General features: G+C 37.9%; 1 protein-coding gene and 1 non-coding gene across 2 annotated transcripts in view; one reads left to right on the top strand and one right to left on the bottom strand.

Moving 5' to 3' along the window:
* LOC113121103 (leucine-rich repeat-containing protein 52-like) overlaps window positions 1–8429 on the bottom strand; it is a 49480-nt gene extending 41051 nt beyond the window's left edge. Inside the window, exon 1 of the mRNA XM_026291345.1 lies at window positions 7584–8429. Within this exon, the coding sequence (XP_026147130.1) occupies window positions 7584–8232 (649 nt within the window). The 5' untranslated portion in view covers window positions 8233–8429. The remainder of the gene's footprint in view (window positions 1–7583) is intronic.
* Window positions 8430–14278: 5849 nt separating this feature from the next.
* On the top strand, window positions 14279–14394 carry LOC113037976 (U5 spliceosomal RNA). The gene has a single exon (XR_003274720.1). It is a non-coding gene; the product is annotated as a U5 spliceosomal RNA (small nuclear RNA).
* Window positions 14395–20558: the final 6164 nt, after the last annotated feature.

The raw sequence follows: 20558 nt of genomic DNA, 5'->3' as shown, positions 1-20558 counted from the left end.
GACAAATTCTGAGATTTATAAAGTCACAACCAGAGACACATTGTGAAACAAAATAAAAGATGCATGAATTATGTATGACAGTATGAATCAAACCCAGATAATTATAATCATGAGAAACAGTCGCAATTACTAGAAAAGTCGCAAATGATAAGAAACAAGGTCACACTTTAGTTTGAAGACCAATACTCAGTGTTAACTAGTAACTGTGATTTTTCCCTTAATAAACTTCTTTTGGATGATCACAATGACAAGAATTAGAGTTGAAATTACAAGATCAATTGTGAGATACAAAATGACAATGTGAGATAGAAAGTTACAATTTTGAGAAACAACATTATACATAACAGCTAAAAGATCACAACTGCGCAAAAAAAAGATCCAATTGACCATTCTCAGGGAGCTTTAACATGCAATCTGCCCAATCTGAACATGGATATCATGTGCAATCATTGCTATCCGCCATCTTGTCCTACAGCTACGGCCGATGTTATGCCCATAACTGTATTTATTATTTTAAACAATAAATAAAGAGATTTATAAAGAGAAGTAATGTCACATTGTAATATATAAAGTCACACTGGAAGATATATATCACACCCAGATCGTTATAATTATGAAAAATAGCTGCAATTGATAGAAAAGTCTTTAAAATTACAAGAAACATTGCAACTGCAATAAAATCAACTGTGCAAAATGAAACTGCCATTGTGAAGATATCAAGTTGCAAACACATTTTTATTCTTTTCACTCAGACTTAGAAATGGGTTTCCATGGTGACATGAAAAGCAGCAGACAAGTCCACGAGAGCAAAATCAGTATTGTAATAGAATATTATCATTATATGTCGCTTGTTTTTCATTTAATTAGCGTAATTGTTATTGACATTTAAAAGAAATATATACTTTTTTAGCTCAAGAAGATGTAGTTATAGTGGCTAACTGGGTTGTGTTAACTCACCAAATACCCGACCATTGCAAACCACCACCAACTAGCAAGTAGCAAAGCATAGTTTTTCTGGGCTGTGGTGTAAACTAAAGGCTACTGGCTGTAAAATAATAAGCACAAGCCCTTCAAAATGTCCTTTTGTTTCAACAGTAAATATGTCAACACAGGAAAGAAATTAATTAATTTACATTCCTAAAGTCAGTTCAAGGGGTTGTTAAGACAGCACAAGCCAAGAGTGATGCTTTGTGAAACCAAAGAAACTGCTTTACTTCACGTTAACTTCTCTCAGTGCACATAAACTGCAGGAGATATCTTTAAAGATCAATAACACCCAACGCTGAAGGAGGATGGTGATGGATCAGGATTTCATCCTACATTTATAGCTCAGGCTGACACCAACTCTACAACATTGGTTTCGGCACTTTCTCTTCTTAAGGAACCCTGCGCGGAGAATTGTAATTAGCATACTGCACTGGACTAAGACATTGATTTAAATAGAAGCATTTTGAAGGCCTGTTTGCGAATATTTCAGGGTGAAAGAGAGAGATAGGGAGGCAGAAAATGCAAAATGACTCACAGATGCTAAAGTGGTGTGAATCACACAGAGTGGTCACTCAATCTGCACCAAACACACACTTAATAGACTCTATACACACCAACACACACACAAAAGAGTATTATTACATACTTCAGTGTTTCTTTCTACATTTTAGTTACAAGTAGACAGAGGAGAGTGCGTTAAAAGAGTATAGCTCACTAAAATTGTGCATTGCCCTTCAGAATTCCAGAATAAAGAAAATCAAACAGGTTTGGAATGACTACTTACCTGTATGTTGTTGCAAAAAACTACAATGAATGTGAACTGGAGCTTTCATCATATAATAGAAATAGAATACGTTTATCAATTTGCTACAAACTGTGGCAGCAATTGTGTGAAGCCATCCTCCTGTTAAGACTGAAGAGTTTAAAGACCATCGACTCTACCGTGCAGGGACATAAGTATCGCTTTTGATTCATCCTCTTTTCTACACTTGCTTCAGTTCGGTTTCAGTTTTAATGACCAACTCTTACTATGTGTTTCCATATCCATACTATTAATACCACTCACAAACCATGCATCACAGATCACACACTAAAGGCAGTGCAATAACAACCTGCGCACTTTTCCCATGTCTGCTAATACGCTACTTTCTTTTTCTATTGGTCTCTGGAATTGTTAGTCTGCAGTCAACAAAGCAGATTTCATTACATCTATTACTAGTAATTCAGGACTGAACTCTAAGTTCTAAGCTCGGGGCTCCTGAAAGTATGTGGCACAAATCAAAAAATCCTACTGACCTATTTATCAGTCACTCCTCTCTTCCTTCTCTGATAATGTCTCCACTGCTAAATGTCTCCACTGCTAAAATGACATACTATCATAACAAAATTAACAATTCGTCTAACTCTTGCATGCACTTTAAAACATTTTCCTCACTCCTTTGTCCTCCTCCCCTCCTTCATCAACTCTAACAGCTGACGACTTTGCCACATTCTTCATTAATAAAATTAAAACCATCAGCAAACAGTTTTCCACACCACAATCTGACAAGCACATCTTACCATCAACCATACACTCGTTCACATCCTTCTCTTCACTCTCTGAGGAAGAAGTCTCCAAACTCATCCTTTTTAATCTTATCCACTTGATCCTATTCCATCTCATCTCCTTCAAGCCATTTCTCCTGCAGTTGTACCTGCACTCACTCACATCAACACATTCCTTCACACTGGTGTTTTTCCCTCAGCAGTTAAAACAGGTTCCCATAATCCCACTACTTAAGAAACCCAACCTTAACACATCTCTTTTAGAGAACTACAGACTGGTTTCCCTTTTTCCTTTCATTGCAAAAACATTTAAACGAGCTATGTTCAACTAAGTTTCTGCCTTTCTCACTCAGAACAACCTCCTGCCTTGCTCTCAGTTTTTGAAGCCCTAAGAATGGCAAGAGCAGATTCTAAATCTTCAATAATAATCTTGCTGGATCTGTCCACTGCTTGAGAGGTGAAGTGTCCAAGTCGCAACATTAACTACTGGGGTGCCTCAGGGCTCAGTTCTTGGACCACTTCTCTTCTCTGTCTACATAGTATCACTAGGCTCTGTCATTCAGAATTATGCTGATAACACTTAATTCTACTTCTCATTCCATTCTGATAATCTGACAATAGCTGCTCACAACTCAGCTTGTCTAACAGACATTTCTTGCTGGATGAAGGACTATCACCTTCAACTCAACCTTGCTAAGACAGAACTGCTTGTTGTTCCATTAAACCCATCGTTTCATCACGATTTCACCATCCAGTTAGGCACATCAACCATAACTCCTTCAAAAACAGCCAGAAGCCTTGGAGTTATGACTGATGATCAACTGACTTTCTCAGACCACACTGCTAAAACTGTCCGATCCTGCAGATTTGCTTTATTCAACATCAAGAAGATCAAACCCTTTCTTTCAGAACATGCTGCACAACTCCTTGTTCAAGCTCTTGTTCGGTCCAGGTTGGACTATTGCAATGCCCTCTTGGCAGGTACTCCAGCTTCTTTTATCTAACCTTTACAATTAATCAAGAACACGGCAGCAAGATAAATTTTTAATGAACAAAAAAGAATGCATGTCACTCATCAGTTCATCAATTTGCATGGGCTACCAAAAGCTGCTCGCATAAAACTAAAGGCATTAATGTTTGCCTACAAAACTACCACTGGCTCTGCACCCCTTTACCTAACTTCATTATTTCAGAGTTATGTGCCCTCTAGAAGCTTGCGTTGTGCAAGTGCATGTTGCTTTATTGTGCCATCACAAAGAAGCACAAAGTCACTTTCACAGATTTTTTAATGAAATGTTCCCTCCTGGTGGAATGACCTGCACAACTCAATCCGAGCAGCTGAGTCCTAAGCCATCTTCAAGAATCAGCTAAAAACACATATCTTCCTTCTTTTTTTGACCCTCTAAACTCTAGCACTCTCTATTCTAATTAAATTCTTCAAAAATCTTCACTTGCACTCTATTCATTAACTGTTTTTTTCTTTACAAAAATATTAGAAAAGCTAGTGTTTTTTATTCTAATTGTTTTCTTTTTATTATATAATAAAAAAACCTTGCAACATGTACTGCATTAAGCTGAGACTTGTTATAGTACTTGCATATGATTGCTCTTTTGTTGATTTTGATTGCTTCCATTATCCCCATTTGTAAGTCACTTTGAATAAAAGTGTCTGCTAAATGACTAAATGTAAATGTAAATGTAAATTTTCAACCAGCTTTGTAAATGAATAATGTGAAGCACTTTTTGCCCATGTTACCTGCAATCACATAACCACATATTTTTTTCTCAGCAAATATCCATTGGATGATGCAAAATGTGTCATCTGACTTTTGACAGCTTCAGGACTTTTGTTAAAACTATAGATCAAATTTATGCATTTTGGGGGATTAACACAGTTTTTTTTATTCCGTAAACTGCTGTGCCTAGATCACTGAGTGAGTTGAATTCAAGAACTGGAAAAGTCTGATTAACTGTAGATCTGACTCAAAACTAGGGTTCATTAAATCAGACATCACTTCTCTCAAGTCGAGATGAATAACTGAGAAGACTTGAAATATAGCACACAAGTCATATTAATCACTTTTATGATATTTTTATGGTGATTTTGTATCTGATTAAAGGTAGAAAGCTCATATTCTCATCCTTCAGAATTTTTCTGTTCATGTCACACAGGTTTGCAGCAACATGAGGATGAGTAAATGATGACAGTATTTTCATTTTTTAGTGAACAATAACTTTAATTTGCTCACAAACAAGTATTCTCATCTGAAGCTGGTGATATTTGGTGATTAAGAGAGACGCACCAGTGCTCTTGTAAGCTGGTGCAGTCAGAGTGCTTGGACAGGATTATATAATGGGACAAGAATTCTCATATCATCTTTAAAAAAAAAGACATAATTAGCCATCTGCTCTCTGTGGACGTAGCAACACCAAAACGTCAGAGAGTCTAATCAGGAGAGAGACAATGAGCAGACAGACAGCGTGTCTTTGAATAGACAGAGAAATTAGGTTTTTGCATTCTTAGGGTTTTGCTCCCCGATAACGGAGAGGCCAGAGCTTATGTTCAATCTCAACGTCTGGAAAAGCTCCATTTTCTCTATTAAGTTCCCAGACTACATTAACTTATTTCTGGAAAGATGGATTGGACAGATTGTGTGTATTGTTATACTTTCTATACTTTCTATGCTCTATCTTTAACAGCTTAATTATGGTGTAACAGCTGACAAAGCACCAAGAACAAAATTGCTCTGCAAAAAAATAAAATAAAAAGTTGTTCAATCTGATTTTAGCACACCCAAATCAAATCCATTCAGGTCTTAATAGCAAAACACACAGAAGACCCAATGCTTACAAATCTGATTTAGACTTTGGAGGTTTTTAACCAAAAGGTTTTTAAACAGGGGGCCTGGACTCATTGGGGGCCTCAGCAAGCTTCCAGGGGGCCCAATAAGTTAATTTACATTTATTTAAATAAGTGCCTTATTAGTCCGATGCATTGAGAAACTAAGTAGTTAGTCATGAGTGTTTTCTGGAAAATGTAGAAACTTCGTTACACATTCATCATTTGAACTATATTGTTTAACACATTATAATGACGTCAAGTAGCTGATGGAGCATAACGTAACTGCTAATTATTCAATTTGAGATCAAATAAATGTCAGATTTTTGCTGTAAACATCTTGAAACTTGAAAATGCTGTTTTCAGATCCCTGTTGGAACTATGGATTCGGGAAACAACATATCGTTGAACAATGTTGGTAGAGGTGGGATTTGCAAACATAGTTATCTAACTTTCTGTAATTGTTGGGAAATGATAAAGTTTCTAAATTCACATAAAGGGAACCACTGATGTCACATGGACTATTTTAACAATGTTCTTATATGTTTCTGGGTTTCAGAACATTTCAGTAATGTGGAGGGTCAGAAAGTAACTCAAACCACATTGAGAGGCAATCCAAAACCTATTTGTACTGTAGTGTAAACGCTAATCTGGCCAAATGCATTTCGGACAACACTAAAGCTCTTCCTATTACCTTGTCAATCAATCATTGCACTAAAGCAAGGTTTTGAACTGGAAGAAAGAAAATAACCATCCACAAAAACTGGATAAGCCCTTCCACACGCATGCATTATTCATATACCGTGACATGGATCATGTGAAGCACACACATCTGAAGTTCAATTACAGCTGCTCGACTAAAAATAACGATGAGCATTCAGCTCAAAATGTCACGTTTGTGCAGAGATTAACATTTGAGTACATTTGCCCTAAGACTAAACTGTCAGGGTCTGCCTGTGCCCTGCCCTCTGCTCCACCGAGACACAGTCTTCAGATCAAATTATCAGCCTGAATAACTCGATAACGTGAACTGGGGTGATAAGACTGATAAAGACCTACTCACTCTAGAGGTCTAATGGTGGAGATAATTAGCTGGCCTTTCATTCCCTTCCTCTCTCTCCTGGCACCAACACTGGAATTAATTGAAATCACCTTAAACTACATATTGTATTTTTTTAAATAATGATATTTCACTGACACACAGATTTAATATTCATCAGTGTGGCTCGAAGGAAAAAGAAAAAGCAACGGTAATGCATTCCAGTCATTAACTGAGGCTGGTTGTTGGTCAGACTTCAGAAGTTGGGGCTGTGTAGATTAGTGCTCAACTTATTTGAAATGGTTGAATCTTAAATTTTTATAACATTTATGTTATCCGACCTGGAAACTGTGGTTACTTCATCACTTGTTAGTGCTGACACACAGTGCCCTTGATCGTGAAACATAACTCCAAGTTGCCCCTGGGAGACTGTATAATATGTGTACGAGGACGCTTTGTATAAAATCATCAGCTAAATGACTAATTAACAATTAGCACTTCCATTATGCTCAATTATGATGCCTGGAGGAAAGGCAGTAACATTTGTTAATGCAGCAGCGGTTAAAGACTTTAGCTCGTAGCTGAAAGAGATGATCATAACTTGCTCCAGTATCTTCATATTATAAGTCACTTAATTATTAAACAAAAAATTACTTATTGGCAATTTTGATACATTGATATGATGCACAGTAAAAAACGTTGTTCATCCTATTTGCATACAAAGGCTTTTAATTAGGGGTGCTGACTTGTTGAGGGGTGTTTAATGTGATGTGTTATGTTTGTCCTTAGGTTTTTTTTCATGGTTGTTCGGCACTTTACAGAACTATAAGGTAGTTGAAAAGTGCATCATAAAATAAATACTATTATAAAATACTATTATATTTCTATTATTTAAAAAAAGTTAATTGGCTTTATTTGAGCTTACCATACACAGCAGAAAATATTTTATTTAAAAAAATAAAACAATGTCAGTGTATTGTGAAATACTGTAAAAAGGCCTAAATTACTACAAAACCTACTAACCTGTGCATTTTTATGGTACATTATTAAAACCATGTTTGACAAACATCGTTATTATAGTTGTGGCAACCATGGCTGCCGGGTTTTTAGCCATACAATGGACTTGGAAAGTTTCAGAGCATGCAGCTAAAGACAAGAAGCTCATGATCCCACCTTGGAACTTGAAGCCCTCTATCTGGATCCAGAGGCACAGGTCCTCCGTGTCGCAGTCGCACCTCCAGGGGTTCCCGCTGAGCCCCAGCGAGCGCAGCGCCGGCAGCGCGATCAGAGAGCTGATGTTGAGCGCCGTCAGGTTGTTGCGGCTCACGTCCAGCACCTGCAGCGCCGCGTTCTCCGCGAACGCGTCCGGGTGGATCTCCGACAGCCCCGGGTTATCCGTCATCCTCAGCATCACCAGGCTGGCCAGCGGGCCAAACGTCCGGTCCTCGATCTGCGTCAGGCTGTTGAAAGACAGATCCAGGTAGGCGAGCTTGCGCAGGTTGCCAAAAGTAGACTCGGAGATCTCCGTCAACGAGTTGTTGCTGCAGTCCAGGTACACCAGGTCCGACAGGTAGTTGAGCTGCAGCGCCGGCAGGTCGCCGATCCGGTTATTGGAGATGATCAGCTGTCGGGTGGCCAGCGGGAGATCCACGGGGAAGTCGCTTAACTGTTGCCCGGCGCACTGGACCACCAGCTGGTCGTCGCACACGCAGCGGTCCGGGCAGCCGGCGGTCAGAGCCGGTGACGGCGCTACATCCATAACAAAGACGAAGAGAAACACCAGCCGCAGTGACTGCGCGCTCGGCTCGGGCAGAACACGCATGATCCCGCCGCCGGCTTCATCGACTGTGCGTGCGCTCGCGCATTCTTCATTGATCTGCGGGATCCGGTTCGCTCGTTACTGCTGGCCAGGGACGCGTCGGAGCTGTTCTTGGGATCCCCTCGCAAGTCTCCTCAACAGCGAAGGTGACCGTGCTTGGCGCGTGGTCCGTTCTGTGGAGATCACCATGAGCTCATTCGTTGATGTGTTGATTTAGGGTCCAGGAAGTAGTTTGCTTGTCCATTTTGCGTATAGTTCAGGTCTGAACAGTTGAACTGATTTGCCTCACAAGTCCGTGAGTTTGATTGCGTGTTGAAACGCAGTTAAGTTGCGCGACGCGGTCCTGAGGCGCACCATCGCGCTGTGTGCTGCTGCTGTATGGCGGCTCCACTCTGGTGCTTCTCTCTGCAGCTGTGAGTGAGTGAGTGAGTGAGTGGGAGAAAGAGAAAGAGAGGGAGGTTGTTGCACTGAGTCTGACACAAGTCTGTGTGTCCTGCTAATTTGCACAGGAGAAAAACACACTCTTCAATGCTTTCAACATACAGGTGGATGACATTTATTTAAGGTTAAATAGTTATATATTGATTAGTGATTAATCGCATCCAAAATTTAAGTAAGTTTAAGATATATGTGTGTGTACTGTGTATACTTATTATGTAGCCTATATGTACATACACTCACATACAGCATATATTTTGGAAATATTTACATGCATAAACATTTATATATTTATGTTCTTTTTATATAATATTTAAATATATTTCATATATAAACATAACATATTTTTCTAAAATATTTTTATGCATGTGTATGTGTTATACATAAATATACACAGCACACACACATGTAAACAAAAACTCTGATTTGGAATTGATAAATTGTGATTAATGGTTGACAGTACTATATATACACAGTTTATAGGTAGGTAGTCACATGATCAAACATTATTCAAACATTCCATTTTAACATTTTTTTTTTTTAATTTATGGGAGCATTACTTTTGAATGTTCTCTGCACCTTCTGAAACAAGCAGCCTAATGTTAGACAAACATTCAGGAAAAAAAGTTTCATGAATGTTTATTGTTTTTTGTTCCAAGATTTTAAAGCATTCATAAAGAACTTATAATTTAGAAACACTCTATTAATTCATTGCTTCATAAAATGATGGTGTAGCCACTGATGTCACATGGACCATTTTAACGATGTCCTATCTACATTTCTGTGCATTGATCATGGTAGTACCTTTGCTGTCTATGATGGGTCAGGCTTTTTTATATAGTTGAAGATCATTGTTCATTCGAATTGTGAACCATGCACCTCGAGCAGGGCATTTTTTTTTCTCTTTGTGTTGTGAAAATAAATGGTAACCATATATCTTTTGAACGGCACCAGGGAGAGTAAATAATGGCTGAATTTTTATATTACTTTTATATTGTGTGAACTTTCCCTCTAAGCAATATCCACTATCCTCGAGCAAGAGCGTTGCATTTTGGATTGTCTGACGAATGTCTGCATCGAATCTATTGCTAAATCCGTGCAGATAGTAAAAAAACAAAACAATGCTATTGCGATGCTGATATTGCTTTTATACAACAATTCAGAGAGTCCCAACATGTTTTGAACACAAGCACTCAAAGATGAGATTGTGTGTGTCTGTGTTCTCCTCAGTACCTCAGGCATGTGTGTACAGTGATGTCACAAGACTCCATCCCTGACGTAGCAGAAACAGAGGAGGGACAGAGTGTACAGCCACTGACTTTGACCGTCTTGTCTGTCTCTGTCTCTCTCTGTGAGGCGAGACAGATGGAGAGAGAGACTGTTACATTCGAGCTGACGCAGGTGCAAGAGAAACATGATATGCACATCGTCTATAGCACCGAGTCTGTTCTATTATTGTTGTGGGAGAATCTTTCTGTCCTCCTGTATTAACAAACAGGGCCAATCGTTATCGAGTGAAACTATTCTTCATTTGAAGATCTCAATCTGTTCCTCCCGGGGCTTTGCACCAGCAAGCCTACATTTGAAAATCATGATTCATTTGATTGTGTAACTTTCATTGTGGTGGAGTAACACTTGCCTTTAGCTGTTCAGGCCTCCCACAGGTAAATCGACTCACCAAGTAGAGCCGTTGTTGTGTATGACTGGGGCACGATACTCCATGCTGGTTGTGTGGGACTGAAAAAAGTAATAATAAAGGATGTGTACAGTGTGATATGTGTCTAAAACTCTGCTCGAGGGTTTAAGCTGAATCAAATTTGTTCCACAGTCCACAACAATAAACAAACATGCACTGATACTTTAATGTGGGTGGATTGTATTTTAAGTCGAGGAATACTCAGATTATTGGGAAAAAGTAATGCGATTTTAAGGTCTTAGACTTGGGACTTTATTTGTCATAATTGTGTTCTATATCTCACAGTGTTATATACCACAATTTGACCGTATTACTTGCAGTTGCAATTTCGACTAACTTGATTTTAAGTAGCCTAAATGTAACTTTATTTCTTGCCATTGCAATACCGAGTTTTAGAATTTATTAACAATTGCTCTTTCATATCTTACAATTAACGTCATTTTAAGTATATACGACTTTATTTGTCATAATCACTGATCTATAATAGATCAGTGGTAATAATTGTTAGTTTTTTTTTTATAAAAAAAATTTCAAATTTTTTTACTTCGTCTTCGTGGCTGTTTCTCGCAGTGTGACTGTATATCGTATTTTCGTAAGTCGCACCTAAGTATAAGTCGCATCAATCCAAAAATACGTCATGACGATGAAAAAACATATATAAGTCGCACTGGACTATAAATCGCATTTATTTAGAACCAAGAACCAAGAGAAAACATTACTGTCTACAGCAGTGTAGACTACAGGAGCACAGAGCAGCATAGAGCGCCCTCTCGCGGCTGTAGGCGGTAATGTTTTCTCTTGGTTCATTTCTCTTTTTCATGTCAAAGTAATTTTGATAAATAAGTCGCAGTTATTTCTTAAGTTATTTCTCACAATTGAAACTTTTTATCTCACAAAGGCAATTTTACATCTTGCAATGGTGACTTAATTTCATCATAAATGTCTTTATATATATATGTATCACATCTGCAACTATTTTAATTGCAACTATTTATCTGAATTTTTACTTAATATCTAACAGTTTGACTTTTATTTGTCATATCTGCAATTTCATATCTCACAGGGTGCATTTCTATTCTAACAATTGCTACTTTCATTCTCATTATTGTTATTTTCTTACAATTTATTTCTTATTTTATCTCGCGCAATTATCTGTTATATTTTTCCTCTGACTGATTGCACCAGATTTGTTCATCTGTTCTTTAATAAAATGAGCCACATTTTTTAATAGACACACATATCTATGATCTTTAAAGCTGACAGTGATCGAAAGTCTCTCTCTTGCCCACACCTGAGACATCATCTGCAAACGGACCTCTGGAGCCTGTCCAGAACCGAGGAAGCTTTAAGATTGTGAGACAGGTGTGAGGGGATAAAGACTTGGGTGTCTTCAGTATATAGGGCGGTTGTCTCCCCTGAAAGGTAAGCGCCAAAGTAAACCGAATGATTGAGCTCATTAGTCTAACTTTCATCCCTGGATCATCTCCAGCGTGTCAGTTTGCAGACGACAGAGTGTCAGGTGAAGTTGAGGAGGGAGACTTTGTTACTATTTAATGGCTGGGTCGTCTGTCAGAGGCTGTGATGCATGACACAGTCCATGAAGAAACTGGGAGATTAAGAACAATTTGCCAACAGAAAACGTGATCGTAGTATATTGTGTTTGAGCGATATCTTTACACGCTTTCACGACTTAGTTTTTAACTCTTCGTGGGATTCAGGGTTAAGTTTGTGACATTGTTGAGATCTCTAAAGGAAATATTTGAGATTTCTTAAGGGAATAATCTGAGAAGCAAAAGTTTCCACTCTGTTTAATCTAATTGCTGTCTAGAAGAAGCATCTGAGATACTAAAGAGATCTTAAGGGATTTAAAAAATGCTGATATAGTTTGATTTTCTGTGCCACCCGAGAAAGATAACATCGAACAATTTCTGTCTTTGTGCTCTTTTCTGCATTTGGTTTTTAGCAAAGTCAGCAAAGCATGCTGTGGAGTTTGTGTTGGGGCATTTGCACAGCAGATCCTCAGAATAATTACACACAGAGGCACTCAAACACAGGCATACTGTACATAAGCATAAAATGGCCTTTCAATTAGAAAAGACACAGCAATATGCAGGTTTTTTTCTGACACAAATCCAGGTGTTTCATTCAGACACCAAACAGCAGAATCAGTGCAAAGAAACTATTAAAAACACTTAGGCCTATATGTTATTTATACATGTTTAAATACATCTTCCTCCATACAGAAAGAAAGTACCCAAGTCATTTTTAAGATTTTATTTGCATTTCTCCTCTTTACACTCTCAAAATGTGCCGAAATTGTACCTTTAGGAGTACAAAAGCTTGTCACTGGACAGTACCCTTAAAGAGAAACTTTGTACCTTCTTTACCCCAAAGAGTTCATAATAGGACCATATGAGTAATGCTAGTTTAAGGGTACTAATATGCACCCTTCAGGGGTAAAGAAGGTTCAAATGTGTCCCTTTAAGGGTACTGTCCCAGTGACAAGCTGTTGTAACCCTAAAGGTACAATTTCTGCATTTTTTTCTGGCAGTGTAAATATATAGGCCTATTAAAAATAAACTTAATATTCCTATTCATTGGTTATATATTAAATAATCTACAAACTTTTAAAAACTTGCTTTTATATCGTAAAAAGGGGCGTGGCCAATTGTAAATTGGCTTCTGGTCTCATCTGCATCCACTCAGTCCAGCTATTTTTAGCTGAGCTAAACAGTTAGTTTTGCTGCTTGATATTGAAAGTTGGGGTGTCTTATCATATTATTTTAATGTATTATCTTAATTATGAGCACACTGGTTTGTAGTGCAAACAGTTTTACCGTTAGCTGCACGTTGTTGTTCTCCTCATTATATCGGCTAATTAACCGGAAGTCTCACCCATAGGGTTACTTCCGCTTTGAAGAAAATTGGTGGAAAAATTTTGAAAAAATGTGATGATGACCTGTTCATATTTTAAATCAATACAGAGGTAGGCTACTCGGTCATGATTAGCTAGCTATTATTCATATTGATATCCTAAATTGTCCTAAATCTAGATTCGTATAAATTAATGGAAGGGTTATGCCTATATTTTAATGTAACGTTAATGAATAACATTTTTAGCGAGGTCGCCTGGAAGACGTCACATCGTAAGGGTTTGATGATGCGTGAAAAGTATGATTAATGCTGTAGTTTGCTATAATGTTCTTCTTCTTTTTTTATGTCAGGCAATCTTTCAGCAAATGTTAAAAGTGCAAAAAAAGACCATCCTCGTTTGGTGTCGCTTGAGTCGCCATCCAGTGAAACAGCTCGGTTTAGAAAGTCCCCTAAAGTTGTGTAAACCATGAGACTGTTGTAAACGTGCTCAAATAATGATACTAAACCAGCTGAAGTGGGAAAAGGCAGCACACCGCCTGGGGAGAGATTAGTGATAATCGACTCATGTTTCTCTCTCCACTCTGCACTCACAAGAGTTTATAATGTTTATGAAGCTCCAGTCAGGTTTAGCAGGAATGACCCGAGATGGTTTCATGAATGGACCTGTTATAATCATGTATCGACAACTGTTATGATATAACACAGTTTATATGCTTTAGTGTCTTTAAAGAGTGAAGGTCTTTGGTCAGATCTCAGAGTCACGGGAACTGAATGGGGCATGACGTATCAGGAAGACCACGACACGAGCTAGAGCTACCCACAATGCAACACGACACGTTATATTTCACACACATTTCTAACGTTTTTATTAACTGTATTTGATTATACTAGCTCGGTAGACACATGGATAAGACTCTTTATCGATGTTGCTGATGTTCAGCTGAGTTGAACATGTCTGATAATGACGAACGTGTCTCTTACCGTCGTTACGCTGCGTGTCGTCATTGATCTGAACCTCCTGCTTCTCTTCAGATGTTCAGTACACTCTTGTTTTTCCTCAGATCGTATGAATCTTTCGCCTTTTACTAAAGATTTCCGTGGGGAAGAACACTATGAGTATAAACTAATTTTTTGATGCCCTGCCTTTTGGTGGGGCTTCCTTACGGTGTGAAGAACAGGTAATATCAAAAACTTAATTGTATATATAGACGATTTCTTTATGTGTTAGAGTTATATATCTCATGTAGTGATGGGATTTATGGCTCTGTGAGGGGATCCGGATCTTCACGATCCGTTCCTTTCAAAGAGCCGTTCAAAAGAACGGCTCTTTTGGCTAGTGATGGGATTTATGGCTCTTTGAGGGGATCCGGATCTTCGCGATCCGTTCCTTTCAAAGAGCCGTTCAAAAGAACGGCTCTTTTGGCTCTTTTTAAATATCTAGTCAGTTTTAAGAAGCCAGCTTAGTTTATCCTGGAAATAATCACTGGGAGGAATGATGAGGTGAGATTTGTAGTCAAATAATTAAAACTCGGATATCACACACCAATATCTGAGTTTGAATTATTCTGAAATATTGACCTCATTTGTCATGTGTGGACTGTATTCCATAGGGTTGCACAAATCCCTCTGCTTAGACAGTGACATCACTATTTTGGATTTACCTTTAGTACAAAGTGTGTGTGTGTAAAGCTACGTTGACTTATGTTATTCATACAATACCTACTCACAAATAAACATCAAAAACAAAGCCGGCTGCAATGAATTTCTGTGCAAAACAGCTTTTACTACAAACACTTCCACACAAGAACATTATCACACAAGAACATTTTGATAGAAAACAAAAAATATTTAAAGTAGATAAAATTAGAATAAATTAAAGCTGCAAGCAGCGATGAACGGGCCCTCGCACCTGGGCTCACCGCCATCGTGTGGCTTTAGTAAAAAGGAGAACGTTGAGAAATATGCATTTAATGTCCTAAATATAAGTGGAATATATCAAAGTATATCCCATATATGTGCCAATCTTACCGTTGCCAGCAGGTGGCGCTATCATTATAATGTCATCACGCTATAAAGGGTTGGCCTGCGCTGGGTGCGCCCCTCCCCCTATAACTGTTCTGTCTCGCGGAGGAGCTCATTTGTATGAATGTGTGTGAAACACGCATAGGAAAAAAGAACGATAGAAAGAACGGCTCTCCTCCAGCCGCGACTCGGCTCCCATCGTTCATGTTTATGAGCCGTTCAAAAGAATCGGTTCGTTCGCGAACGTCACAACTCTACTTTTGGCTCTTTTTAAATATTTAGTCAGTTTTAAGAAGCCAGCTTGGGGGCATCTCAGTTTATCCTGGAAATAATCACTGGGAGGAATGATGAGGTGAGATTTGTAGTCAAATAATTAAAACTCAGATATGACACACCAATACTTATGTTATTCATACAATACCTACTCACAAATAAACATCAAAAACAAAGCTGGCTGCAATTAATTTCTGTGCAAAACAGCTTTTACTACAAACACTTCCACACAAGAACATTGTTATCACATCACACAAGAACATTTTGATAGAAAACAAAAAAATATTTAAAGTAGATAAAATTAGAATAAATAAAATGGAAATGTCTACATACTACATACTATTACTACTGTAAACTTTGCAAATAGGACATCAGCCCCTTCAAGTCAATGAACAATAAGTGGGCTGCAATGAATGTCTGTGCAAAACAGCTTTTAGTGAAACATTTCTATACAAGAACAGTATCACAAAAGAACATTTTAATGTTTTTAAAAGAACAAGTTTTAAATGAACACAAAATTCAATGTAAATAAATACATAGCAGTTCCTTACTTTATGGCTTTTTCTGCCTCTCTTTTTTTGTCCTTGGGCAAATTTAATATCATCACGCTGGGTGCGCCCCTCCCCCTATAACTGTTCTGTCTCGCGGAGGAGCTTATTTGAGTGCATCTGTGTGAAACACGCATAGGGAAAATGAATGACAGAAAGAACGGCTCCCCTCCAGCGCGACTCGGCTCCCATCGTTCATGTTTATGAGCCGTTCAAAAGAATCGGTTCGTTCGCGAACGTCACAACTCTAATCTCATGATGATGAATTAACAGATATTAAACGATGTCGGTAACCCCTTATTTATCAGTTATTCTTTGTCACTATTATCTATGAATATTCTGTAAAACAACAAATGTGCTACATAAATGATTACTCTTTATATAATTTTGAAGGAAAATGTTAAATAATTTATATTACTTTCAATATTTATCTATGTTTAATTTTACTTTAGGTGGATGTTACTATTTTTTCCATGTCCTTAAGTTTGAAATATAAAATATTGTAGATTCACTAAGTTAAAACTTTCGATTAAAACATTAATTAGCATATCACGTTTTTAAGAATGTTATTTTGTTAACAACTCCTTTCTTCTAGAAGTAATATTATTTTAACAAGAAACTGACATTATTATTAACTCTACACAAAGTTAAAAGCCATAAATCACTATAAAAGGAATATTAAAAAAAAAACACGAAAAATATTTAATATTGTATTTGTTTACTTGCATGTCGTGTGACCGTAACCATTACACATTCAGTTATTATTCATTCATCATGTATAAAGTGGTGGAGTGGCAGTCTCCTTGTTATATAAGCTTGTGGGTGGGTGTTTATGTGTGTTTTTTTCATTGCATGTGCATGTTACAGAATATCACCTTGCTCTTCCCTGTCTCAAATGTTTCAGACAAGCCTGGGATGCATGCATACATTCATGTGTGTAGGTATGTACATGTCTAACCACAGGGCCTCTGCCCATATCGTATTGCTAGGACCGTCGTGTCTCTCCTGGTCTGAAATAACAAATCCGTTTCTGCATCAGTTTAGCTTTACTGAACCCTGCACCGTGTCATGGCCTCTAGAGCCATTAAACCCGTAAGGTCACTGACCTGCATGTGAGCCAAGTCTGATCTTCCCATTACACTGCAGACTCCAGTCTTTTATTCCACTAGCAGTATTGATGTCACAAGAAGAAACAAGAGCGTGATCAAGAACAGTCAGTGCACTTTAGATGAGATCCAGGAGACTGTTTCTGGCCTGCAGTGCTGCCATCGCTCTCGTTTCAATCTTTCATCAAACAGTACACCCCAGCGTTCAGCTGCTTCTGGTCACTTCACTCCCTCATCGCTCTCACAAAGACTTTTCTTCCTTTTGGTTAGGCGCTTAAAGTGACTTCGTAAAGACCTGCTTGCTATGTTCGACAAGCCATGCCTTTCTCATGCCACGCATTGTGTTTTCATGCAGTGAAAAATAAATCGCAGCACAAGGAGACAGAGCAGTTAACTTTAGGTATGAAACAAAGTTTCAGCTTTCAAATTCTGTAATTCATTTTAAAGAAATTCAAACAATAACTAGCATTTTGTGGCTCTTTAATGTAGCAATCCTAGTAGTGATCATCTACACTACTAGTTACAGCATGAAATAAACATGAATGAACATGAGAAGGTACAGTATCTTGTTTCAAATGCAGGAAGAGTCATCTTTTCAAGTTCAAGTCCACCGGCATTAATCTACCCCGTCTGTTCATCTGTAATGCCCCCGAAACGGAGTCAAAATATTAACAATATGAATCATGTTTCTTGACTATTGTCTTTCTACTGCTTGAATCATATGCTTCCTCCATTACATAACCACTGGGTTATGCGTGTATTCAAAAACGTTCACTAGGTTTGAACTGTCAGGACGTCCACATGGAAAAACACACTTCAACACACGGCCCTCTGTACATGTGAACAACCTGCCGGGTTTCAGAGGACAGTGAAGAGCTGAATGGTGGGTGTAGATAGTGATAAATATAAAAGCTCAGGGCTACTGCTGTACTTTCCACAACCACACCATAAAATACCTATTTTAAAGAGTGGGAGATAATCTGCTGATGTTGTTGTAGGCGTTAAATTCATCTGAAACCGAGGCATTAACACAGCTGTGCTCTCCATTACAAGCCTAATGGAGTGTGTGTGAAGATTGATGAGGCATATAAACCCAGATGGTGAATATACGCACACTTGTGTGGCTCTGTGACCTCAGACGAAAGGAACGGATGGGACGAAGGGACTTGTAGGTATTAGGACATGGACTGTGATTGAAAATTCGAGGCGAATGTCATCGAGATAAAATGATGGAGGAAGGAGAGAGAGAGACTTGGGCTGATATGGTGCTCAATCAACCTCAGAGAGCAACGCTGTAGACCTGCAGCAGAAAAGTGCTGATTCAGGAGGAACGAGGTGTGGACCTGGAATGGAGGGATTCTTTTTTTTTTTTACTGGAGATTAAGCATATATGTCATGACCAAGGAGGAAGAAAGAGGCGAAAATAGACTAACTTCGTTTTTAGTGTTCCTCCCTAAATGTTTTGTTCTTGTTAGTAAAATAATTTCTCTCCCCCAGTCATCACCACTATATCTGTGAAGCAGTATCTGTACAGTCTAGTCAGTACTTTAATAAATTTACAATATGATTATGATTTATGGGCAAATTATTTTTGCAGGAAATATCGCCACCTAGTGGACTGTTGCAGTAAAGAGCAACGTTTTCAAGCAGATCATCATCATCAACAGGCTCATTTAATGCCTCGACATACTGTGGCAGTAATATTGGTATTGTTAAACCCAGGTGATTCATATTCAAAATACATTTACATTTTCAAGGGTGGAAAATGTGCGCACATGCAATATTATATGACACTAAACAGTAGAGTATACAATATTACTGTTTCACTTGTACTTGTACAAACACTTCTTTATATATATATATATATATATATATATATATATATATAAATATATATAAAATCTTACTGACCCCAATTTTTTTGCATGGTATAGAGTGTCTCTTTTTAGGGATACTATATTTTAAAGGGGTTATCAGATGCAACATGCACTTTTACTAGTTTTAACTGAAATGTGTGTTGGCTGTGTGTACACAACCGCCCTATAATGATAAAAATCCACCCAGGTTTTTATTTTTTTTAGTCTCATTAAATAATTTCCCCTTTAATATATCAAGCAGTTCTCGGCTTCTTGACTGTGACGTCACATACACAGGCCTCTCCCACACTTATTGATTGACAGCCTTGATTTACCTTAGACCCGCCCTGAGTGCGATGTCATCAGTCTCCCATCGCGTCACCGCTGGAGCAGAAGTAGACGAGAATGACTCCTGAGCGATTCTGAACCAATCATGATCGAGGTGAAACGTTAGAAGAGTGGTTTATGACGGGGTAAATAGGGTGTTGTTTAACACTACCACTGAGAGATTTTAACCAATGTATTTATTCACCCTCAAGCAATAGGTGTATATGACTTTCTTCTTTCAGACAAATACAATCAGAGTTTTTTACACAAAGCTTTATAAACCATAATATCCAGCTTCAGCTACCTGAACATGAATCTGTGAATGATAAAGGACTTCGGTGTACTGTAAGCTCGGGTGTAGGGATGTTCACTTCAGTAATTCTCCTAACAACAGACACAACTTTTGTTTCTCTATAACACAATAGTATAGTCCATTTTAACCATGCAGCAAACATTTTAAAATATTTTGATAAATTAGGCATACTGTAAAAATAAATAAGACTTAAAACCATATAACATTGTAATAATCGATCAATTGAATAATTGATACAGTCGGTTAAAATGAGCATCCTTAATCCAGTCAGAAATGAAGGTGGAAGACCAATAGACACACGTGTCACAAATTAGAAATACAAAATGAGCATTTGTTAAAAATAAAAAAAATGGAGGATTATATTATAAGCCAAGACGAGATTAGGTTTTCCTAGGACATTTAATAACTACAATTGTATTCGTCTCAAAGGGAAAAAAATAAACTCATATATGCCTAGGATTGCTTTAGGGTGAATTATGGACTAGTTTTAATTTTTGGGTGAACTATCCCTTTAATAACCCAAACAACAAATGACAATAAGGGAAAGTAGTTTCACAGGCAGAACATTTCATGACACTTAACCAATACATCTTTAGCAAAGGTCAGTTTCAACAGAACAAGAACAAACCTACATGTGAATAAGTTTTCAGATGACAAGTTGCAAAAGGCAAATGTAGCTCAAGAATGAGAGTCCATTTTAATAGTGCTTTAATAAAGTTCAACAAAGGCAAAATAAAACAATGTTTCAACAACATACTAAAGATCTCTACTTACATAACACGAACTTCATAGAGATGAGAATCAGAGACAGAGCAGTTTGATTGTTAAAACAGTATATGAATAAACATGTTCCCTCACAGTAGTTCTGAAGTTTTC

Source organism: Carassius auratus, chromosome 20 (genome assembly GCF_003368295.1).
Source record: "Carassius auratus strain Wakin chromosome 20, ASM336829v1, whole genome shotgun sequence".
Classification (NCBI taxonomy): Eukaryota; Metazoa; Chordata; class Actinopteri; order Cypriniformes; family Cyprinidae; genus Carassius; species Carassius auratus.
The sequence above is the reverse complement of the archived record's forward strand: the minus strand, read 5'-3'. Positions and strand labels throughout refer to the sequence as shown.